This window comes from Scyliorhinus torazame, chromosome 16 (genome assembly GCF_047496885.1).
Source record: "Scyliorhinus torazame isolate Kashiwa2021f chromosome 16, sScyTor2.1, whole genome shotgun sequence".
NCBI classification, from domain to species: domain Eukaryota; kingdom Metazoa; phylum Chordata; class Chondrichthyes; order Carcharhiniformes; family Scyliorhinidae; genus Scyliorhinus; species Scyliorhinus torazame.
In genome coordinates, this window is record NC_092722.1 from 135,909,645 (window position 1) to 135,935,289 (window position 25,645).

At 45.2% G+C, this 25,645-nt stretch overlaps 1 protein-coding gene across 1 annotated transcript in view; it reads right to left on the reverse strand.

The window, feature by feature from the left end:
- The window catches only part of kndc1 (kinase non-catalytic C-lobe domain containing 1), a 268,776-nt gene extending 247,664 nt beyond the window's left edge, over positions 1–21,112 (reverse strand). The window contains exon 1 of the mRNA XM_072479132.1: positions 20,497–21,112. Within this exon, the coding sequence (XP_072335233.1) occupies positions 20,497–20,577 (81 nt within the window). The 5' untranslated portion in view covers positions 20,578–21,112. The remainder of the gene's footprint in view (positions 1–20,496) is intronic.
- Positions 21,113–25,645: the final 4,533 nt, after the last annotated feature.

Sequence of the window (25,645 nt, forward strand, 5' to 3'; positions counted from 1 at the left end):
TGGAGGGAGCCCACCAAGTCCTGGCGAGGGGGCCCAATCCCAACGAGCCGCCGCGGGCGGTGCTGGTGCGGTTCCACCGTTTCGTGGACAGGGAGTGTGTCCTAAGGTGGGCAAAGAAGGAGCGGAGCAGCAGGTGGGAAAATGCAGAGGTCCAGATATACCAGGACTGGAGCGCGGTGGTGGCCAAGAAGAGGGCCGGGTTCAATCGGGCTAAGGCGGTTCTGCATCGGAAGGGGGTGAAATTTGGAATGTTGCAGCCGGTGTGACTGTGGGTCACTTTCAAGGACCGCCACCACAAATTCAAGACGCTGGAGGAGGCGTGGACCTTTATCCAGGCCAAAAAGTTGGACTCGGATTGAGGGTCGGTTGCGAGGAGATGTCGAGAGGGGATTGATGTGATTGTTGTGTTTTGGGGGGATGTTCTGTTCTGTTTGATACTGGGTTTTTTTTGGGTGCTGGGTGGGGTAGGGTGAAATGGTTCATAGTGGGGGTTTGGTGAGACTGTGGGCGTCGATGGTTGGAAGAGGGGGCCCCATTGGGACATTTGCGAGCCTTGGGGTGCTGGTGGAAAAATTCAGGCTCCCCCCTGGAAATGCCTTCAGGTACATGCTGGTAAGGGTGTTTTTTTAAGACGGCAGGTGAGGGAATTTCCGCTGCTGCCAGCACGTAGGATCCAGGCTAGGGTGCTCTCGGGGGTGTGAGGTGGAGAAGTCAAGGTCTCTACCAGGAGATGCAGGAGGAGGAGGAGGTCTCAGTGGAGGAGCTGAAAGGTAAATGAGAGGAGCTGGGGGACGAGATAGACGATGGCACGTGGGCGAACGCCCTGGGTAGGGTAAATTCTTCCTCCTCTTGCGCCAGGCTTAGCCTGATACAATTTAAGGTTCTGCACGGGGTGCACATGACAGGGGCAAGGCTGAGTCGTTTTTTTGGAGTGGAGGACAGGTGTGTGAGGTGTTCGGGGAGCCCAGCAAATCATGCCCACATGTTCTGGGCGTGCCCAGCGCTGGATGAGTTCTGGAGGGGCGCTGCGAGGACGGTGTCTAAGGTGGTAAATACCCGGGTTACGCCGAGTTGGGGGCTCGCACTATTTGGGGTATCGGACGAGCCGGGATTGCAGGAGGCGAAAGAGGGCGGTATTCTGTCCTTTGCGTCCCTGGTAGCCTGACGGAGGATTCTGCTACAGTGGAAGGATGCGAGGCCCCCAAGCGTGGAAGCCTGGATCAGCGACATGGCAGGGTTCATTAAATTGGAGAAGGTAAGATTTGCCTTAAGAGGATCTGTGCAAGGGTTCTTCAGGCGGTGGCAACCGTTCCTAGACTTTGTAGTGGAGCGTTAGGAGGTGGTCAGCAGCAGCAGCAACCCGGGGGGGCGGGGGGAGTACTTGGTGTTTCCTACTGTGTTTATTATTGTTTAATGGGGGGCTTGTATATTGGGGGAATACGTGATATAGCTATAGGATGTTTATTTATGTGTTCGTTGTTTTTTCTTATTTCGGTAATGGGGCTCTCCACCTACAACTATGAGATCTTGTATCGTCCCGGGAAGCTAAATAGGCCTCCTGATGCCCTATCCCGTGACACATGTGCCAATGCACAAGTGGACCACCTCCGAGCCCTCCACGAGGACCTCTGCCACCCAGGGGTCACTCGATTCTTCCATTTCATTAAGACCCGAAACCTGCCCTACTCCATCGAGGAATTGCCAAATCCTTACGGAATGCAAGCCGCACTTCTACAGGCCAGAAAAAGCGCAGCTGATAATGGCTTCCCGTCCCTTTGAACGTCTCAGTATGGACTTCAAAGGGCCCCTCCCCTCCACCGACCGCAACACGTACTTCCTGAACGTGATTGACGAGTACTCCCGGTTCCCATTCGCCATCCCCTGCCCCGACATGACCACAGCCACCTTCATAAAGCCCTCCACAGTATCTTCACGCTGTTTGGTTTCCCCGCCTACATACACAGCAATAGGGGGTCCTACTTCATGAGCGACGAACTGCGTCAATTCCACTGAGCAAGGGCATTGCCTCGAGCAGGACGACCAGTTACAACCCCCGGGGAAACGGGCAGGTGGAGAGGGAGAACGGAACGGTCTGGAAGGCCGTCCTACTGGCCCTACGGTCCAGGAATCTCCCAGTCTCCCGCTGGCAGGAGGTCTTCCCAGATGCTCTCCACTCCATCCGATCACTACTGTGTACCACAACCAATCAAACCCCTCATGAACGTCTCCTTGTTTTCCCTAGGAAGTCCTCCTCCGGGACCTCGCTTCCAACCTGGCTGGCAGCTCCTGGACCCATCCTGCTCCGCAAACACGTGCGGGCGCACAAGTCAGACCCATTGGTCGAGAGGGTCCATCTCCTGCATGCTAACCCTCAATACGCCTATGTGGCGTACCCCGACGGCTGACAGGATACAGTCTCCCTACGGGAACTGGCAGCCGCGGGATCCCCACCCACACCTCCACTACCGATCCCATCCTCCCTCCCACCGGCGCACCCCACAGCCACCCCCTTTCCAGGGGAATCGGTCCTTCCACTGGTCCCATCGAGGGGTGATGAAGCTGCTGAAGAAGCCAAAGCCACTCTCCCGGAGCCACAGATGCCCGAGCCGGCACCTTCATCACCGCCGAAGCTACGACGATTACAGAGGACGACCAGGGCCCCCGATCGACTAATTGTTTCACTCTGACTGTAAATAATTACTGTAAATAGTTGCGACATGTAACGAGGCAAAACACTGTGCTAATGTATACCGGGTACCACCATAACCTACACCTCTACCACTGTATAACGCGAGACCACCACCCCCGACGGACTCTTTTTTTTAAACAGGGGATGAATGTGGTAGTCGGTATTAGGGGTACTACGGTACCATGAATAATGCTGTAAGACCATTGATGTGGGAGGTACCTGAGACTGCTATTTTCATTGGTGAAGCCTGCCTGCTGGTTCCACCCAGTAAGGCGGAGTATAAGAGCCTGTGTCTCCCCAGCAGCCGCATTCTGTACCTGCACTGCTGGGGGAAACATCTAGAACATAGAACATTACAGCGCAGTACAGGCCCTTCGGCCCTCGATGTTACGCCGACCTGTGAAACCACTCTAAAGCCCATCTACACTATTCTCTTATCGTCAATATGTCTCTCCAATGACCATTTGAATGCCCTTAGTGTTGGTGAGTCCACTACTATTGCAGGCAGGGCATTCCACGCCCTTACTACTCTCTGAGTAAAGAACCTACCTCTGACATCTGTCCTATATCTATCTCCCCTCAGTTTAAAGCTATGTCCCCTTGTGCTAGACATCACCATCCGAGGAAAAAAGCTCTCACTGTCCACCCTATCCAATCCTCTGATCATCTTGTATGCCTCAATTAAGTCACCTCTTAACTTTCTTCTCTCTAACGAAAACAGCCTCAAGTCCCTCAGCCTTTCCTCAAAAGATCTTCCCTCCATACCATCAAATTTCTGGTAAATCTCTTCTGCACCCTTTCCAATGCTTCCACATCCTTCCTATAATGCGGCGACCAGAATTGCACGCAATACTCCAAATGCGGCCACACCAGAGTTTTGTACAGCTGCAACATGACCTCATGGCTGCGAAACTCAATCCCTCTACCAATAAAAGCTAACACACCGTACGCTTTCTTAACAACCCTCTCAACCTGGGTGGCAACTTTCAGGGATCTATGTACATGGACACCGAGGTCTCTCTGCTCATCCACACTGCCAAGAATCTTACCATTAGCCCAGTACGCTGTCTTCCTGTTATTCCTTCCAAAATGAATCACCTCACACTTTTCTGCATTAAACTCCATTTGCCACCTCTCAGCCTAGTGCAATAAAGCCTTCAATTGTCTCCAATCTCGTCTCAGGAGTTATTGATCGAGCATCATGAAATTACTGTGAAAAGTCACTCGTCGCCACATTCCGGCGTCTGTTCGGGTACACAGACTGAGAATTCAGAATGTCTAATTCACCTAACAGGTACATCTTTCGGAACTTGTGGGAGGAAACTGTAGCACCCTGAGGAAACCCACTCAGACACAAGGAGAATGTGCAGACGCCACACAGCCAGTGACCCAAGCCGGGGATCAAAACTGGACCCTGGAGCTGTGAAGCAACAGCGCTAACCACTGTGCTGCCGTGCTGCCCATTGTGATCAGTGACTGATTACTATCGCAAAACATTTTTATGTCACCAAATTCTTCCCAGCCTTCACTACCTATGCATGTTGAACTAGCCAGAGGCCTTGGGGCAAGAAACAACATTATTCCTGCATCAAGGAGACATCAGCTTGACTAAATGGCAAGGTTTTCAACACATTCAAGCTTTAGAGATGGGGCCTATGCAATATATAGACTAGTATAGCCAAGACTCGCTGCAGTTCCTGATCAATAAGACACATCACTGTTCTCTGAACGTAATTCTTCAGAGTACAAAATGGAGCAACCCTTCTTGCATTCATGCCATTCAGTAAAATACCCATTTTCACAGCAATCAGATAGGAGTAAGTGTTGTCTCACTTGTCCCCAACTGCACTTCATACCCCCACATGGAGTTTGCTTTCGTTCTTTTTTGGGGATTTCTTATCAACCTTCCAAATTTTGGCACTCTATCCAATTTCTTCCCATCCTTCCGAAAGTATGGTGCCCAGAATAGGACACAATATTCTAGCTGAGACTGAAGATGTATCCAGGTTTGCTGACAGTAGAATGCTAGGTGGGAATAGTAAGAAGTCTTACAACACCAGGTTAAAGTCCAACAGGTTTGTTTTGATGTCACTAGCTTTCGGAGCGCTGCTCCTTCCTCAGGTGAATGAAGAGGTATGTTCCAGAAACATATATATAGACAGATTCAAAGATGCCAGACAATGCTTGGAATGCGAGCATTAGCAGGTGATTAAATCTTTACAGATCCAGAGATGGGGTAACCCCAGGTTAAAGAGGTGTGAATTGTGTCAAGCCAGGACAGTTGGTAGGATTTTGCAGGCCAGATGGTGGAGGATGAATGTAATGCGACATGAATCCCAGGTCCCGGTTGAGGCCGCACTCGTGTGTGCGGAACTTGGCTATAAGCTTCTGCTCGGCGATTCTGCGTTGTCGCGCGTCCAGAAGGAATATAAATTGTGAGAAGGACACAAAGAGGTTAAAAAGAGATAGAGACAGTGATGTACCATCAATTCACTACAAGATGATGAGAACGAGTGAACATACTTTATTATCCAAGAACTTGCCTGCCTGTGACTGCTGTAACAATGAGCGCCGCCCACAGGCGGCAGGTCTATATACCGCCCCAGGGGGGATGGAGCCATAGGCGGAGCCCACCAGGGTCCCAGTACAATACATGGAAGGAGATCATATTACCATTCCCTGGCCATAGGCTACAGTACTATACAGACAACTTATATTATGGTGAATACATTCACCACAGACAGGTAAATGAGTTTTTAAAAATTAATTTATGGGATGTGGGTGTCGCTGGCTCAGCCAGCGTTTATTGCCCATCCCTAGTTGCCCTTAAGGTGCTGGTGAGCTGCCTTTTTGAACCGCTGCAGTCCCTGAGGTGTAGGTACACCCACAGTGTTGTTAGGGTGGGACTTCCAGGATTTTGACCCAGTGACAGTGAAGAAACAGCGATATATTTCCAAGTCAAGATGGTGAGTGACTTGGAGGTGAACTTCCAGGTGGTGGTGTTCCCAGAACTCTGCTGCTCTTGTCGGTCTAGATGGTAGTGGTTGGGGATTTGGAAGGTGCTGTTGAAGGAACCTTGGTAAGTTCCTGCAGTGCATCTGAGAGATGTTACACAAAGCTGCCATTGTTTGTCGGTGGTGGAAGGAATGACCCTTTGTGGAAGGGGGAAGAATCAAGCAGGCTGCTTTGTCCTGGATGGTATTGAGCTTCTTGATTGTGTTGGTGCTGCACTCATCCAGGCAAGTGGAGGATATTCTATACACTCATGTGATGTGCCTTGTAGATGGTGGACAGGTCACGTCCCATCTAACTTATCTATTGGTTGAGTGTGTGTGTGTGATGTCACTGGTGCTCCCTCTAGTGTCTAGCTAGCCTACATGTATTTACATTGATGCACATCACCACAGTTAGACCTTCCCATGTTGGAGATGGTCATTACCTGGCATTTCTGTGATTGAATGTTATTTGCCAATTATCAGCCCAAGTCTGGATGTTGTCCAGGTCTTGCTGCATTTGGACATGGACTGCTTCAGTATCTGAGGAGTCGAGAATAGTGCAGTCATCAGCGAATATCCCCACTTCTGACCTTATGATGGAGGGAAGGTCATTGATGAAGCAGCTGAAGATGACCGGGCCCATCACAACACTGAGGACCTCCTGGAGTTCGGATGATTGACCTCCAGCCATCACAACCATTTTCCCAGGTATGACCCCAAACAGCAGAGAGATTTCCCCTGATTCCCATTGACTCTAGTTTTGTAAGGATGTCTGGTTGTTATACTCAGTAAAATGTTGCCTTGCTGTTATAAGACCACAAGACATAGGAACAGAATTAGGCCACTCGTCCCATCGAGTCTGCTCTGTCATTCAATCATGGCTGATATTTTTTTCATCTCCATTCTCCTGCCTTCTCCCCATAACCCCTGATCCTCTATCAAGGGCAGTGGACAACAAGGTGCCAGATAGAGTATAATATGAGGGAATGAAGGTTGGTATCACTTTGGTAGATATGATTAAAAACAAAGAATATTTTTAAAAAGGCATTAAACTTGAAAATGTGGATGTTCAGAGGAACTTAGGTATACAAGGAACATAGCAAATTAACATGACCAAGCATTAGGAAAGAAAATGTCATGTATTATTATCCCCTTTATATCCATTTTATTGCAAGGCAATTGGACTGCAAGAATAAGTAAGTCTCGCTACAATTCTTCAGGGCTTTGGTGAAACTACAACTGGAGAATTGTGCATAGTTTTAGTTTCCACATTTCTAGAAATATTTATTTGCATTGGAATGGTACAGTGGACATTCATTAGATTAGTTCCTGGGATGAGAGGGTTGTCCTGTGGTGAGAGGCTGAGTAAATTGCGTCTATACTGCAGATGTGGGGCGAAATTCTCCGGAAACGGCGCGATGTCCGCCGACTGGCGCCCAAAGCGGCGCCAATCAGACGGGCATCGCGCCGCCCCAAAGGTGCGGAATGCTCCGCATCTTTGGGGGCCGAGCCCCAACATTGAGGGGCTAGGCCGACGCCGGAGGAATTTCCGCCCCGCCAGCTGGCGGAAACGGCCTTTGTTGCCCCGCCAGCTGGCGCGGAAATGACATCCCCGGGCGGCGCATGCGCGGGAGCGTCAGCGGCCGCTATCAGTTTCCCGCGCATGCGCAGTGGAGGGAGTCTCTTCTGTCTCCGCCATGGTGGAGACCGTGGCGGAGGCAGAAGGGAAAGAGTGCCCCCACGGCACAGGCCCGCCCGCGGATCGGTGGGCCCCGATCGCGGGCCAGGCCACCGTGGGGGCACCCCCCGGGGCCAGATCGCCCCGCGCCCCCCCCCCCCAAGACCCCGGAGCCCGCCCACGCCACCTTGTCCCGCCGTTCAAAAGGTGGTTTAATCCACACCGGTGGGACAGGCAATTTATCGGCGGGACTTCGGCCCATCCGGGCCGGAGAATCGAGCGGGGGGGGCCGCCAACCGGCGCAGCCCGATTCCCGCCCCCGCCGAATATCCGGTACCGGAGACTTCGGCAACCGGCGGGGGCGGGATTCACGGCAGCCCCCGGCGATTCTCCAACCCGGCGGGGGGTCAGAGAATGACGCCCCTGGAGTCTAGAAGAATGATAAGTGATCTCATTGAAACATACAAGATTATGAAGAGACTTGTTGGACTTTAAGCTGGTGTTCTACGACTTCTTACTGTGCTCACTCCAGCATCTCCACATCATGAGGAGACTTGACAGGGTAGACACTGAGAGGTTGTTTCAGCTGGCTGGCCAATCTGGAACATGGGGGCACGGTTTCAGGATGAGGGGCTGATCTTTTAGGCATGAGATGAGGAGAAAATCCTTCACTCAAAAGATGGTGAATCTTTAGAATTTTCTACCCCAGAGATTTCTCGATGCACCATCATGGAATATATTTAAGGCTGAGATAGACAGGTTTTTTGGGGTCGTGGGGAATCACGGGATATGGGAACCAAGCAGGAAAGTCAACTTGAAGTCAAAGATTAACCATGATTATAATGAATGGCAGGACAAGCTCAGAGGGCCAAATGGCCTACTCCTGCTTCCATTTTTAATGTTCATATGAAGCAGTGTTCTGCAAAGATTCATCATACCTTTCTTCCTTTTGTACTCTATGCCTCTATTTATAAAGCTCAGGATTCCATAAGCCTTATTAATCACTTTCTCAATCTGCTCCACCATCTTCAATGATTTGTACACATTTATCCCCAAGTCCCTCTGCTCCTGAACTCCCTTTGGAATTGAACCTTTTACTTTATTTCGTCTTTCCTCGTTCTTCCTCTTGAATACGTCACTTCACTATTCTCTGCATTAAGTTTCATCTGCCACACGTCTGCTCATTCAACCAGCTTGTCTATGTCCCCTTGAAGTTGATGATTATCCTCCTGACCTTTCACAATTCTTCCAATTTTTGTGTCATGTTTAAAATTTTAAATTGTGTCCTGCACACCCAAATCTAGGTCATTAATATAGATCAAGAAAAGCAGTAGTCCTAATATTGAACCCTGGGGAACCACATTATACACCGTGTCCTTCAAAAGGAAATTGCGTAATTACCTGAAGAGAAAAAGGGCTACAGAGAAAGGGCAGGGGAGGAGAACTAACTGAGCTGCTCTTACAGGGAGTCTACAGGGAGACAAAAGGCCAAATAAGAACATAAAAACTAGCAGCAGGAGTAGGCCACCTGGCCCCTCAAACTTGCTTAGCCATTCAATAAGATCATGGTTGATCTTTTTGTCGACTCAACTCCACTTATCCACCCGCTCACCATAACCTGTAATATGGAGATTGTTCAGCCTGGCTGCCTGATCCTCCTCAGAGACTCTGCATGCTCCCTTTACAGAGACACAAGAGGATCAGGCAGCCAGGCTGAACAATCCCCCTAACCACCCGATGTTTACACCTGTTGATATCTCCCTCTTCCTTGAAATCTGGTGACTTACAAGGATGAGATGTAGCAGGACTACCAACTGTCCTGGTTTGAGACAATTCACACCTCTTTAACCTGGGATTATCCCTCTCTCCAGGTGCTCCGTTTGGACCTGTAAATACTTAATTACCTGCAAAGACTCGCATTCAAAGTATCGTCTTGCATCTTTGACCTTGTCAATATAAATGTCTCTGGAACCTACCTCTTAATTCATCTGAGGAAGGAGCAGTTCTCCGAAAGCTAGTAATTCGAAACAAACCTGTTGGACTTTAACCTGGTGTTGTAAGACTTCTTACTGTGCATAACCCTTAATTCATTTACTGTTCAAAAACCTATCTATCTTTGCCTTAAAAACATCTAACGAGATCACCTCAACTGCTTCACTGGGCAGGGAATTCCACAGGTTTACAACCCTGTGGGTGAAGACATTCCTCCTCAACCTAGTCTTAAGTTTGCTCCCCCTTATTTTGCGGCTATGCCCCCTAGTTCGATTTTCACCCGCCACTGGAAACAACCTCCCTGCTCCTATCTTATCTATTCCCTTCATAATTTTATATATTTTTATAAGATCCTCCTCATTCTTCTAAATTCCAATGATTATAGTCCCAGTCTACTCAGTCTCTCCTCATAAATCAATCCTCTCAACTCCGAATCAACCTAGTGAATCTCCTCTGCACCCCCTCCAGTGCCAGTACATCCTTTCTCAAGTAAGGAGACCAAAACTGGACACAATACTCCAGGCGAAATGCCTTCTTTCTGTGCTGTAACCATGTTATGTTTCTGACAAATATTTGAAAACCTTTAAAAAATATGAAACAATAAATTCCAATGTGCAGGCACTTACTGTTAGCTTTTAATGAGCTGATCCCATGATGTTCTGTATCCCCCATCAGCTTAATCAGCTGACCTGGTGAAATTGTACAGAGCCACTTCAATGAACTTGTGGCCAAATTTGCACTGACAGCAAACTTTTACTGGGCAGATTTCACTGCAACTGCAAAATCATGGTTTGACATTAGGGAAGATTGCATGGCTCCCATAAGTCGCAGATATACACGGAAGGATTTATTTTTGTTTGAGTGTTACCTGGTTAACTCCTGGGAGATCCAGAAAATCTGCTGTAATACTGGCTTCTCACACAACTAGACAACCCATACATATTAGCCATGGCCAGCATCCAGCAAGTGATGTGTAGGTCATGGAAAAAGCATGCAGGAAGCTCAAGCAACATTTTACATCCTTAACCTACTTTGATGGAAAAGAAAATAGTTTACATTGTACATCAGAAAGAGTTCAAAGAATTTGCTGTACATCTCACAAAATGACCCTCAAGAAATGCACTTTACTGAAGCAGCTTCAAGATTAAGAGGAAGTGAATAAAATGTGGAGATCTGGTGCAAGATGAATAAATAGGACTGGAGTGGCAATCAATGCTAATTGCCACTTCTCGAAAGAATCAGTCCAGAATTCAAGATCCATACTTTCTAATTCTTACACAAGCCTAATAATTTTTACCAGCCATACATCCTCTAGTCCTCCAAAAACAGAGTTCCCTTCCAAAGCAGGCTTCCTTCAATCCACCATGTATCAATGGCGAATTTAGTGAGTTAATTCCATCTTTCAGTCTTCCTCCTGGTTTCGCAAAGCATCTAGACTATTTTTTTCTTTCACCCCATCTCATCTTTTGTCCACTCAATTGAATTTGTGTCCTCCATCCTGTCAGTCAAGCATTTTATTTTCTACTCATAGGAAGCACTATAGAAATGTATGTTGCTTAACACCCAACAGTTGTACCAGGCATTCATCGTTGACCCTTCCAGTTGAGACCAGTGTCGGCCACACGAGTGCCCATTATTAAAACGACAGTAAGCTACAACTTTCATCTGGATTATTCATACGCAGACATTGGCAGAACGCATAAAAGCAGAAATTGACACCTGGTGATGTCAGAGACATTTATTGTGCTAACAGCAAGTAGGAATAGTGTGCATAATACAAGACACTGCTGCGATTGGCACACACATGCAAATGCTCATGACCAGGTCCTTGCAGTCCTCGGGTGCTGTGCTATATTTTCTCAAGGGTCCTGAAGCCTTGCTTCAACCTGGCCTCCATCTGGTCTTTTGATTACGGCTATATTATTTTGGATTTTGTTTGCTGAATCAAACGTCCTCTCTAAGACCCCGGGTCTGGAAGCATTGCGCATATTAGAAGTAGTTAGGGAAGAGATAGCAGAGGCACTAACCCATGTTTTAAAAACTCATTTGAAAAGGGAATACTCTGAGGTCGGCGCAGGCTTGGAGGGCCGAAAGGCCTGCTCCTGTGCTGTTCTTTGACTGGCAGATAGGTAATCCTATGCCTATGTTTTAAAAAGATGAAGTAGTTTAGCATTAGCGGTCGGAAAGTATTGGAATTTTTATCCAAAGTATACAGGACAGAAGCGCCAGGCTGAGCGTGTGACAGCTGGGAGAACACCAACACGAGAGAAACATTTACTTGACCTTCCTCACCAATCCACTTGTCACAGATGGATTGGTCCATGACAGCATTGGTAGGAGTGTCCACTGCACAGTCCATGTTGAGAGGTTCTGTCTTTGCACCAAGGAAACCTGTTGAAGCTAGAAGCTTGAAGTGGAAACCGCACAACATAGAAGATAGGCGATCCCACAATTGCCGCAGCAGTCTTGTCACATCCAGTCATGATTGGTGGTGCATAATAAAAAAACTAGCCAGGATGAGGAGTATCCCCACCTTGAATGATACCATTCAACACTAGCTTCAGCCAGAGGTATCAAGCAAATGATCATTCTTGACTTCCTCCTGAGGTCACCATCACCAAAGGAACTCCCTTCCTATCAACATTGTGGGTGTACCTACACCATACAGACAGCAGTGGTTCAAGGAGGCAGCTCACCAGCACATTCTCGAAGGAAATGAGGGGTAGCCAATAAAATTGCCAGCCTAGCCAGTGGGTCCCACGTCCTATGAAAGAATATTTTTAAAAGATGCATGTCTTCAACCAACTCGATTCACTTCTTGTGGATTCAAAAATAGCCAAGCATGTTGAATACGGAACAGTTATGGGCCTCGATAACCTGGTTGTAGTGATCCAGAACTAGCTGTGTCTCTTACCGAGCTCTGTCAGTACAGTTACAACACTGGTATCTGACATCCACCTGGCAAAGCAGAAAATTGTGTTGTTATAGCCTGTTTAAAGAAAGCAGGACAAGTCCAATCAACCAAATTACCACTTTATCAGCCTATGCACAAACATCAGGAAAGTGATGAAAGATGTTGTTAGCAGTGCTATCAAATGGCACTGATTCGACAATAGCCAGCAGATTGATGTTCGGTTTAGATTTGGTCAGGATCACATAGTTCCAAACTTCATTATAGCCGTGGTGTTAATCTTATATTAACTGAGTGTTTAGTTGCATTCAGATGATGGGATTCACTTGTACTCCTATATATGGGTGCAGAGTGAAACTGGTTGTTCTGTTTGAATGTGGAAGTATTTACAGTCCGTTGCTGCAAAAAAAAGCTTGAAAGTCTGTTAATATTGGGCTCTTGGTCAATCTTTCACCTCCTGACTATCTGAAATAAAACTTTGGCCCAAGAACTAAATTCCAGAGGTGAGGTGAATAGTGACCGGCTTTGACACCAAGGCAGAACGTGACCAACAATGGCACCAAGTAGCCCGAGCAAAACTGAAGCTCGTGGGAATCAGAGGTAAAACTCTCCATTGTTTGAAGTCATACCTAGCAGAAAGGAAGATGGTCGTTGGAGGCTAATCATTTCAATCCCAGGACATTGCTGCACAAATTTCTCATGACATTCTCGTAGGCCCAACCATCTTTAGCTGTTTCATAACATTCCCTCCATTCTAAAGTCAGAAGTAAGGCGAGATATTCGCTGATGATTCAGTTCCATTCATAATTCCTCACATAATGAAGCAATCCATCGCTATTTGCAGCAAGGCCTGGTCCATATCCACACTAGCTCGAGCTGATTAGTGGCAAGTAACACCGATGCCCAGGAAGTGTCTGGCAATGGCCATCTCCAACAAGAGAAAGACTAACCACTTTCTCTCGAAATGTAATAGCATTACCATCATTGAATCCCCAGCATCAATCTCCTGGTGGTTAGAATTGAACAGAAATTAATTGGATTAATCATATAAATACTTTGCCTAAATATGTCAGAGGCTGAGCTTTCTGAATCACTTCCTGATTCCCTATTTCAATTTCAGCTACAAAGACAAGTCAGAAGAGGGATAGAATACTCTCCATTTGACGGAATGGGTACAAATCCAACAGCGCACAAGAAGTTTAGCATCTTCTAGGTCAAAGTAGCCCACTTATCAGCACTCATCTTTCATCTGAAACATTCATTGCCCGCCTTCACTGGCACAATGTGGCTGCAGTGTATCCCATTCAGCAACTCTGCAAAGTTTCTTCAAGACCACCTTCTGAATCAAGACTTCTGTCATTGAGAATGATACGGTCAACAAGTGCATGGGAACACCACCAATTCCAAGTTCGCTTCCAAGTCATCACTATACAGCATACCCACTTCTAAACTTGACATTATTAAAAACCCATCAATGATAGTTTTCACTTGTTAAAAAGATTTCAACCCTTAAAACACCATCAGTAAGTATCTGATAATTGTTTCACCAGTACTTAGAATCCATTAAGAACAACTATATGCACCTTTAGCAAAGCAAAAGCGCCAAAGCGATTCACAAGAATAGGATTAAACAAAACTCCACACTGAGCCACATAAGGAAATAAAGGCTGAGGTAGATTTTAAAGATTAATGAGAAAGATGGAGCAAGAGAAATAATAATAATAATCTTTATTGTCATAAGTAGGCTTACATTAACACTGCATTGAGGTTACTGTGAAAAGCCCTTAGTCGCCTGCTCGGGTAAACAGAGGGAGAACGCAGAATGTCCAATTCACCTAACAAACACGTCTTTCAGGACTTGTCGGAGGAAGCCGGAGCACCAGGAGGAGATTTCTAAACTTCCATTTTTAGTGTTTCTCTCAGATTTGGTCTTTGATTCACTATGTGCCATTTAGATTTTAAAAGTTACTATAATACTACATTAGATAAAATATGGCAAAATAAACAGAAACTCATCTGTTAAAATAGAACAGGGTTTTGCTAAAGTAATAATTTGGCAGCTGTAATGACGAAGCAAACTTACTGATGATTTGCCACTGTCACTCTTTATAAAACTCTCAAACACCCATTCAACTTTGTTTCATTTCTTTTGCAGCAGTATCCACAAAGGAACTGCACTCATCTTATCTTAGACACCTTAGGCTGCAGTCCTGGTTATTCCAGTGAAAATATGCTTGATTAATAAATGATATGGAAACAGGTCTGGCTACTGTTTTTTTGTGCAAGCAAATCTATTTGACTTGATGACAAAAAAAACAGAAAAACATACCACTGCTGCAGCAGCGATTAACAGAAGTCTCTGAAAAGCACAATGAAAAATATATGCTCTTTGACAATACTCCAAGCATCCTTAAAATAAATGACTTAGAAAAACTTAATAATACAGCAAAATTTAGCATGTTACTCAATTGCTTCACAATAATCAACGAATGATGATAATATGTCTGGTTACAGCACATTATTCAGCATAGATGCTGTAATACCTTGACGCTGGCTTTTAAAACATTATTCTCTGTCATGTGGGCATCACTGACAAGGCCAGCTTCTATTGCCCATCCTTAGTTGCCCCCGAGTGAGTGATGGTAAGGCTGCCACCTTGGACCACTGCAATCAATCTAGTTTAGGTACTCTCACTGTGCTTTTGAGAAGGGAGTTCCAGGAATTTGACCCAGCGACAGGGAAGGAATGGTGGATAGTGTGTTGCTTGGAGGGCAGCTTGCATGCACCGGCTGCCCTTGTCTGTCTAGATGGTAGAAGACACGGGTTTTGAAGGTGCTGTAGAAGGAGCATTGGTGTGTTGCTGCAGTGTATTTTGAATATGGAACCCAATGCTCCCATTGTGCATAGATGGTGGAGAGATTGAATGCTTAAGGTGGTGAATGGGGTGGCAATCAAGTGGGCTGTTTTTTCCTGGATGGCTCAAGTGTTGTTGGAGGTGCACTCATCCAGGCAAATTGAGGCATTTCACCTTGTAGATGGTGGACAGGAGGTGAGTCATTTGACACAGAATTCTCAGCCTCTGACCAGGCCTTGTAGCCACAGTATTTATATGGCTGGTCCAGCTCAGTTTCTGGTCAATGGTAGCCTCCCTTCAGGACATTGATTGTGGGGATTCAGCATTAGTAATGTCATAGAATGTCAAGGGGAGATGGTTAGATTCTCTCTTGTTAGAGATAGTCATTGCAAGGTACTTATGTGGGGTGAATGTTACTTGCAATCTACCAGCCCAACTGTGAATCTTGGTCAATTCTCACAATTGAGCAAATTGCAAAATCTGGGGGAAAGAAGTAGGAATGGAATGAAATATACATGTACAAGAATGGTGGAGGAGTAAAGACCATTACGTTTGCCACATATTGCCATGGTGCTAAGCTTTGTGACAACTCAGTTCTCTCCCTGTAATCCATCATAACCGTAGCAGCTACACATGTTTTTAGTATATTCAAAAATCCAGAGGAAAAGCCACCGGCCAATTTGAGGATTAAAAAGAATCTGGAAATTTCTTCTCCAATAACAACCATGACTGAGACAACGTCCAATACCTCACATAAACTTCTATAAAGTGTAATATTAATCATAATTAGAAACTAATCCAGCTCCATATTGGACATTTGAGGTGAATCTGTGAACTGTTCTCCTGAGGTTGATGGTCCTCTGCAAAAGAAAAAGCTCCTTACATCTAACCTGCTTGTGTGCTTTAGTAGCAGACCTGCATCTCCCCGGTCCTACCTAAGCTGTGTGGAATTGAGATAGTCCATACAAATGGGCAGGGTGTAATCCCTTCATACTTTGTGGATCTCAGTCAAATCCCCAAGTCCTCAGTTTCCCATGGTAAAAAGACATTCAGTGTTCTTTCTCCTATTGGGAACGGAGGCTTTTAAAGCTTCACATTAGTCTGGCGTCCCTACTCTGAACCTTTTACCATCTATCCTGAGAGGAGATTGAAATGGGACACAGTATTTCAGACGATGCTCAACCAGTGTGAAGCAAGGATGGTATAGTACTTTTTGGTTTCATGTAGGATTTTCCTAGCAATATATCGAATGCTAAATCAATAATAACAGAAATACAGTATTTATTCACGACAAACTGAATCAAAATTTACATGTTTATCTTTCTAAACGTTTACTTTTAAAAAAAAACAGTAATTTAATGACCTGGAAGCTGAAACTCCAGACACTAATGGCACTTTGGGCACCACTTTGTATATGCTGCTGTAAGAGAGTAGTAAATGTTTAATACGGCAGTGTGCCACTACGATTAGTTTCAAAGTCATGGTTATGCAGCCACAGCTACATCTTCGACATGTCAGAAGCTCAGCTCCCCGAAGCTATGCCCAATAACCAGCTGATGGCGAGGAGCAACATAGTAAAGTGTCACATTAAACATTTCAAAGAGAGTCTAAAGCAAAGCACTAAGGAATGTAGTGGCCAGGGAAATGCCATCAAAGATAACACCTCACAATTTAAAGTCAATTTTGTGTTAACATTAAAAGAAAAGAATTGTCATAGAAATGACAAACAGCAACAAGTGATGAATGGGCAGCAGTCATCATGAAATATATGGTTTTGAGTTATGCAAGAGGCTACAGAACCCCATTTACAAATGTTGTTCACTAGAATTGTATTTGATGTTCATATAATTTGCATTATTGTATAGCACTATTACTGTAAATAATTAATCTTCATGAACTAATAATATTAATTGTGGCATTACTGTATTGGAGATGCTTTGATTAAGTAAACTCTACTGCCAATGCTGACCTTTGAAAAGGTATAAACTAAAGTGCTTTAATTCATATGCAAACCAGACTTTACTATTACATATCTAATTGTTGATTGCGAAAATGGTAAATACACCATTCATAGTAGCTAGAAAGAAACTAGAGGTGCAAACGGGAGGTGGGAGCACATAGGAAAGCAAGGAGAAGAATATGTCCCACGGGAGGATTGCTTAAGTCTTGCAGGGCATGCTGATTGAATATGCAGTTCATGTCACCATTCAGATTTCGCAAGCAACTATTTATTGGCTTAAATGGATGTACAGAGTTAACCTGATTTGTCCATGTCTGCGAATGTGATTGCTGCATTTATTTCCTTTGGGTGCTGGATCTTTCTACAAACCACATGATAAATCTTCTGATAAGGTCCAGTATCCACATCTAATCAAGTGCTGGTGGATACAATGTTGTAGAGGCTCATTTGTTCCACAAGAATGCAGATAAGTAACTGGAGCACACCGCAAAAATACATGCTAATCCTGACTTCTAGAATGTATGTAGAGAAATACATACTAGTAGTCAGTCCAGTCAACTAAAGAATTTTGTTCCCTTAAAATCCAGACAGCCTACAACATCCGAAAAATAATTCTTCCAGGTAAATGCACCTTGGATTCCTTCCTTATTAACCTGTCAGGATTTGTTGGACTTGAATAATGAATTGCAAAACTGACTTCAGGAGATTATTTTATTAGTTTTGTTGTTAACACCAGTGCAGAAGTTACTCATACCAGAACACAATGTAACCAAATGCACGACCTGATGTGGTCAGTTAAATGGCAAAGACTTAAAGAGGAAATAACCTTCCTCTCCATTCAATGAATGAACAGAAGTGGCCCGTTATGCAACCTGCCTGATTTAAATTGGATAGTGTGCAGTGGGCAGCTGATCCACCACTATCAAATATCTGCCACCACGGAAACTAATTTTTAAAAAATGTTATCATGGGACGTCGGTGTCGCAGGCTGTGCCAGCATTTATTGTCCATCCCTAATTTCCCTTGAGGAGCAGTTAAGAGTCAATCACATTGCTGTTGATCTGGAGTCACATATAGACCAGACTTGGTAAGGACAGCAGATCTCCTTCCTGAAAGGATATTAGTGAATCAGATAACTTTTTACAACAATAGACAATGGCTTCATGCTCATCACTATTTTAATACCAGATATTTTTGAATTCAAATTTCGCCATCTGCAATGGCGTGTTATGAACCTGGGACCCCAGAGTGTTCTGGATCTCTGGTTATGTGACAATATCACTACGCCACCACCTCCCCAGTGGCACAGTGGCATTGTCCTTTTGATGCTTTCAGACAGTAATTTAGATGTCTGGATCACTTGGAGGACCTTCTATAGTACAGGACTTCTATATATTTTATCCAATAATTATTTGTAATGTATTGCACATCTCACAAATTAATCCAAGAAGAAATATGGCATAACTAGCTAAATTGTAATATTTATAATTTAAATGATTTTATGTGCCAAAGATGACCAAATTATCAAGAGCAGATTATGTTTTTAACACAACCAGCATTTCAGACGTCATTCCCACCAAGGGGTGGACTGCACTCCAACCATTCATTAATAGACCAAAGTGAAAGTTGCCATATGAAATCCTGTATTTGACCAATAGAACTGAAAATAATCTTCTGTTATTGAGAAGTTCTTAGTCTCGGAACCATTCTTTCACAAATGTTCTTTCTCTGTCACTTCACTACTGACTTAAATATCGCCACAGAGCAATAGACACAGACAATTATTTTAAGACTTCAAACTAAGTAAGACTTTATAGGGTCAAGGAGTACTTTGAAAGAAAGACTGTACTCCCTTAGGCTTCCCTGTTAATGGCTGTGCTTATTGCTCTAGCCCAATTGATGTACCATAACATCCATCACTCCAGTCCAAAAATATGGCTGCAATATGTTTGGACAATGTTAAATCATAAAATCATGTTTTGACAAGTTAATATTTTATAATCCCCAATATTAGACCACCATCTTGCAACCACTTCAAGTTAGGTGAAGTAAAATAACATGGATGATAAATGCTATGAGATCAGTCTTGTTCAGTTTGTTTTGTGCCAGTACCACCTTTTTGTGAGCTCCCTATCATAGCTTTAATGTGCTTACAAGTTCTTATACTATCATATACCAACACTTTCAGCCTTTCTAATCTCCCTTACACTTCCACAATACGCATTCAATATTTGGTATTGCTGTTCCTAGCTTGATCATATAGCTCCATTTTAATTTCATTTTAATAGTGCCATTTATCTCTGGAACTCTATTCTTTGATACACCACCTATGTGTCTAATTTTCCAAAGCTTAAACAAGCAACTCTGTGATCCTTATTAATCAAGAAAAATACTGATCATAAAAGCAGTTCTGGGTGCATTCTTAAGGTGTTTTTTTTCCACTTTGAAGAACTGCCTTAGTTTTATCCCGATCGATCGTCAGATCGTTAAATTCATCCAAGTCACTCTCCCGTCATTCTTGCATATTTCAATTAACTGTTTGAAGATCTCCCCCTTTTCTTTATCTCTACTATTTGGAGGCCTGTAACACACGCCTGGAACTGCCCCCACCCGCCCCCGCTGTTTCTTAACTCTTGATATGGATTTAGTCATAATCTAATTCTCTAGGCTATTCTTCTCCTTGTTTAGCAAGAAATGTATTATTAACGCCCACCTCTCCTGTCACTTGTGCAAATGTTAAAAGTAGAAAATTACAACTCCTGTCCAAACCATTACAGCAGCTATATCATATCCTTCCAGTTACTAATACTTGCAATGCATATTCAATCATTATTTTGATCTTACCCATTTCAACATGAATAGCATGTTCATTCTGCAGTGTTCATTTTGAACCAAATGTTTACTGCCCATTACCTCAAAGATGAACTACGGTTACTGTAAAAATTGAGTACACAGATTATAAATCAGGCAATATTCAATCGAATTGTTTGACTTGATTTCTGGCACCCTAGTTGACAGGTCAATGCATTTTTCAAAATTACACGGTTCAATTGCTGACAGGGAAGACAGTTTGTGCGCCTCATCGAATCATTTACAAAACAAAATCGAGTAGCAATGAGGTTACTTCCCAGTTTAAAAGAAACATCTTCCATTCACCCGCTTCTGCAATTTTTGCCTCATCAATTAAAGTTGCAATTGCGGGTTACAAGTGGCTGGAGGGACGAGAGCTTTTTTGCCACCTCTCCTCCCCCGTTCTTTATTTTGAGCGATGGTCCACGAACAGGATGATTACTTAGATTAATTCGAATGAAAAGGGAGTCGGCAACTTGCCAAATGCCCCCCCCCCCCAAAAAAAAACCTGCTGCAACTCCTTTAAAAACATTTCAAATACCGCAGAAACATCAATGCGGACCTACCTCATCTTCCAAAAGCGTAGGAAGCGGCTCAAATTCATAATATTCCCTTTCATCATCTTCCTCATAACACAGAGCCATCATCGCTGGCCGCCAGCTCTCCCTCGCTCTGTCAAACTGCGACCTGACAGTAAGCAATTCACTTTGGCGGCAGAGAGACACACTGAGGTCTGCGCCCCTTGCCGATTGGAACCTGCTTTATTTAACATCCAGCTGGTCAAAATAATCGTGACTTGCGGCCCTGACTCTCCGGGAACGGAGTACACGCCCCGTCTCGGAAAGAATATTCAGCAGAGATACTTTTGTAAAACCAGGATCAACATGAATTCATGTCATGTCCCCGCCGCGGAACTCGCTCTTCACAAATAGAGGGGGTGGGGGGGTGGGGAGGGGGATCAAACTTCTGGTCACAGGCTTGTTTATTTTTCCTTCTCCCGCTCCTGAGCTGAGATTGGGGGCAGTTTAAATATTTCTTCACTCCTTGGCCGCTTGCCCCTCGGTCAGTTTGCTAGCTTGCTGCCATAGCAACAGCTCGACACAGCAGCAAAGCCGCATCATTGAGTCAGCAGCGCCTCCCTCCTACAAACTCTCTATCTCTCTCTCCCACCCAGGAGTAAAGGCTCCAGCAGCCCAGAGCTGCCACCTCGGGCAGGCGCTGCGGCGGCGTAACGCGATCGCATTTTGCGTCCCCGCTGCACTAAATTCGACGTTCCCCCTTCCTCTCATCTCCCCCTCACTCTCTTTTCCCCTTGCAATCTCCCCCCCCCCCCAACACTCCCTCCCCCAACACTCTCTAGGCCAAGACTCTCTCCCCCAGCACTCTCTCCCCTCACTCCTTTCTCCCTCATTCTCTTTTCCCGCTCACTTATCCCTTCGCCTCACTCTTGTTTCCCCAACCCCCCATTTTCTTTTCCCCTCACTCACTTTTCTCCTCACTCTCTTTTCCCCTCACTCTTTTCCCCCACACTCTCTTCCCCCACACTCTCTTCCCCCCCCCCCCAGTCTCTTTTCCCCCTCACTCTCTTTCCCCCTCATTCTCTTCTCCCCCTCTCTCTCTTTCCCCTTCACTCTCTTTCCCCCTCACTCTCTTTACCCACCCCTCACTCTTTCCCCATCCCCTTACTGTACCCAATCCCTCACTCTCTTTCCCCCTCATTATTTTCCCCTCAGTCTTTTACCCTCACTCTTTCCCCCTCACTCTCTTTTCCCTTCACTTCTTTCCCCCTCACTCCCTTTTCCCTCCCCCTCATTCTCTTTATCCCCTCAGTCTTTTTTCCCTCCCCTCACACTTTTGTCTGACCCATAATCTATCTCCCCTCAATCTCTCCCTCCCTCACTCTCTTCCCCATCCCCCCTCATTCTCTTTTCCCCCACCCCGTCAATCTCTTTCCCCCCCTCGTTTCTCGCATGGAATATTGGTTGATTTGTTTAATAAGGCTGGTATTGAAATGATGTTTTGTGGTGGTTTTAATTTCTGCTTTGTGGTTGAGAGGATGCGGCAGTGGTCAGGGACAGAACAAAGGGAAGGTTTGTGGCTGCTGTTGATTGGGCATTTGGGGTTGTGTCCACTGGTACCGTAGTGGGCTGAGGCGATCACAAACAGCATTTGCAGAGAAGCGATGTGTTGCCTCCCCCCCCCTCCCCTCCATCGGCCCCTCCTCCAGATCAGATGTTTGCCATGGCTTGGTGGCAGGGGCTGTGCACCTCATGATGACAAGGTTATGGAGATTACATGTCAAATTACAACTCGCATTCTGGTGAGTACTGCCAGGTTCTCCAGAGTTATCGAAGCACAGGAGCATTCCTTGAGGACCCCAATGGTCTGCTCAGCGTTTTTGCATGTCATAGTATGGCTCTCATTACATGAATGCCAACTAAGTGTGATTGGGTTGCATAGCAGAATCAAGAGCCAGACAGTTAGCAGATAACTCTTGTCGTACAAACCCTCTGGTTAGATACGGTGCCTCAATTACTGAGGGAACACAGATTGATGCAGAACAAATAGATCAGAACTGCTGCCAGGATCCTGGATATTCAACTACATGATGTGCTACGCATGGTCACACATCAATTGAACATTTTGCAAGTGGAATCGTCTGTGGTCGAAGTATATCTCTGCATTTAGATGTAGCAGCTGCAAAACCCTGCGCCATGGGGACATCCATTATCCTGGCAAATCCACATAAATGTTCTGCCTGAATCTCTTTGGTAAGAGGGAATGTATTCCCCTCTCCTGGCACCCAGGGCACCAGTCATCTCTCTAATGCAGCAGTGGATGGTGAATAATGGAGAGACGGCATCTGCTCAAGTCCGAAAGGTTTCTAATGTGAAGAAATTCACGGCCATAGTCACTGGCCACATCGTCCTTGCCCTGCTTTAGGTTTACCTACAAGAGGTACCATATTTCAAGAGTATCTACTTCATAAAATGGAAACAAAACGCATCCTCCTGGCTCAGGTTCCAGGAAGAGAAATGCTGCCTGAAGACCCTCCTGCTGAGAGCTCCTCTCCCTTTCTTCTCCCCCTCTCTGTGAGAAAACTGTGCTCCTCTGTGCTGCCTCTGCTGATTCTCACTGTCTTACTGTAGGCCAAGATGGATGGCAACTAAGAACTGGAGTCAGAACCAAGATCTTCTCCCGATGCAGCACTGCTCCTTGTGTCTTCACCAACTTTAAATAGCATTAAAAACACGGAACACTTCTACACACCACAACAACGAGTAGAAATCAATCCCTTCCTGTTGCTGAACAGATGGGGAGCAGTGCATATTTAAGAGAGGACATTAGGCACAACAGCGAGGTCAAAAATGGCAGCATGGCATTAAATCGGCACTAAATTACTGGCTGACATCACAAAGTGCCTACACTATACACTTCAGAGCCAATGTGGGGAGGTGGGGGCATAGTGGTATTGTCACTGACTTATTAACCCAGAGACTCAGGGCAATGCTCTGGGGATTGGATTTTAATTCCAGCATGGCAGATGGTGAAATTTGAGTTCAATGAAAACAACCTGTAATTAACAGTCTAACCATGACCCTGAAACCATTGTCGATTGTCGTAAAAACTCATCTGGTTCACTCATGCCCCTGAGTGGAGGAAATCTGCTGTCCTTACCTGGTTTGGCCTACATGTGATTCCAGGAACATGGTAATGTGTTTTTTTTAAATTTAGCGTGGCCAATTCACCTAACCCTTTTAGGGTTGTGTGGGTGAAAACCACGCAGACACGGGGCGAATGTGCAAACTCCATACGTACAGTGACCCAGAGCTGGGATCAAACACAGGTCCTCAGTGCCGTGAGGCAGCAGTGCTAACCACTGCTCACAGCAATATGGTTGACTCTTAAATGCTCTCAGGTCAAGGACCATTAGTAATGGGCAATAAATGCTGGCCCAGCTAGCGAGGCCCACATCCCAAGAATGAATTTATAAAAACACTGCACCGAAGGTTCCGCATGTATCACTGATGCCATTTTGGTCCAAAACAATGGTCATAACACTGAAACTGGGTGCTATGAAGCTGAATTTTGCAACTCCCCATAGCAGGGCATCAAGTGCCCCTTGAGTAACGTCAGGCTTGCATTTAAACAATCACTTCAGCAACCATACAGAGTGCTTTTGGTTTTATGCTAAGCTTGTTGGGATTGATTATTACTTGAGGCGCACTATCTGCACAAGATAAAAGTTAGAAAAATAAACTTATCTGAGTGGCACTCTTTCAGGACACTGCTTATGACATTCAACACCAGTATCAATGGGCGCAGCATACATGACACCCATTGGCACCTGAAAATTAATCGGAGTCCTATGAACAGGACTAGGTGCAGAAAAGCATGGCAGGAGTAGAACTGAGTGTACTGAAAACTGAAATTGTGAATGGTGGTGGACAATTAAACAAGGGACAGGTGAAGGAGGCTTCATGAACATTCTCAACCTCATTCTCAGCACAGGTCATGGCTGAAACATTCACGGCCATCTTCAGCCCTGTAGTGCCAGGTGGACAATCTACCTTGTCCTTCTCCTGAGATCCCCAGCACCAAAGATGCCAGACTTCAGCCAATTCAAATTACTCATGTCTTATCAAGAAATGGCTGAGCACACAGGATACTGCAATGGGCAAAGGCAAAGGGCCTTGACAACTTTACGGCCAAGTTGCTCCAATACATCTACAGCAATGTTCCTACTTGACAATGCAGAAAATTGCCAGGTATGTTCCTTCACATAAAGCAGGTCAAATCCAATCGGATCAATGACTGTTCAATCAGCCTACGTTCAATCATCACTAAAGTGATAAATGTTGACATTGACAGAGCTATCAAGCAACGGCAACAATTTGCTCACTGATACCCAGTTGGGTCAGACCAGCTCTAGCTATCACCGTAGCCTTGGCCCAAACATGGAACACCCATCCCCTTCCCCACATCATCACGGGAATTGCTGGGTCACCCCTCACCCCCTACAGAATGCATGCATGAGGGTCACCTCACCCCTCACCCACCGAACCCCCACACCAGAGATCCCTATCGGAGATCCCCAACAGGCACCCCATCAGACTGCCCCACCAAAGACCCCCCCATAACAGGGAACCCCCCATAGCAGCGAACACCCCCATAGCAGAGAACCCCCATAACAGGGAACCCCTTCCTTGGCAGATAAACCACAATGTTTATAAATATTTAGCTAATATTTACAGTTCATGACCACATCAAAAGCAGCTAAGTGTTTTCTGATGACAAAAAGAGGTAACTCCCAGAGCTGTATAAACATTGTGATTAGTTTCATGGCAGGCTATTTGAGATACATCCAAGCGTAAAGGGAAATGAAAATAAACAATCTAGACATCTGGCTGTCTGGAAACTGTCAATCACAGGATACTAAAAGCTACTTCTCTTTGAAGTGAATAGAAGCCTTGCAGATCAAAGGATCTGAGGGAGTGTATGCTTTGTGATGTGATTTTTGCTTTCTATGAAGTTACAGCTGCTACTTTCTAGACGTCTACTGAGGCAGCAGATGTAAGGGACAGGTGAGTGAAAAAAAGTGATTTTTGCACTCTTTCATTGTTGGATCGAAATCCATGGAACTCACCCCAACAGCATTGTGGTTCAAATGGACTGCAATTTAAATTTAAAGAAAATGACTCACCATCACCTTAA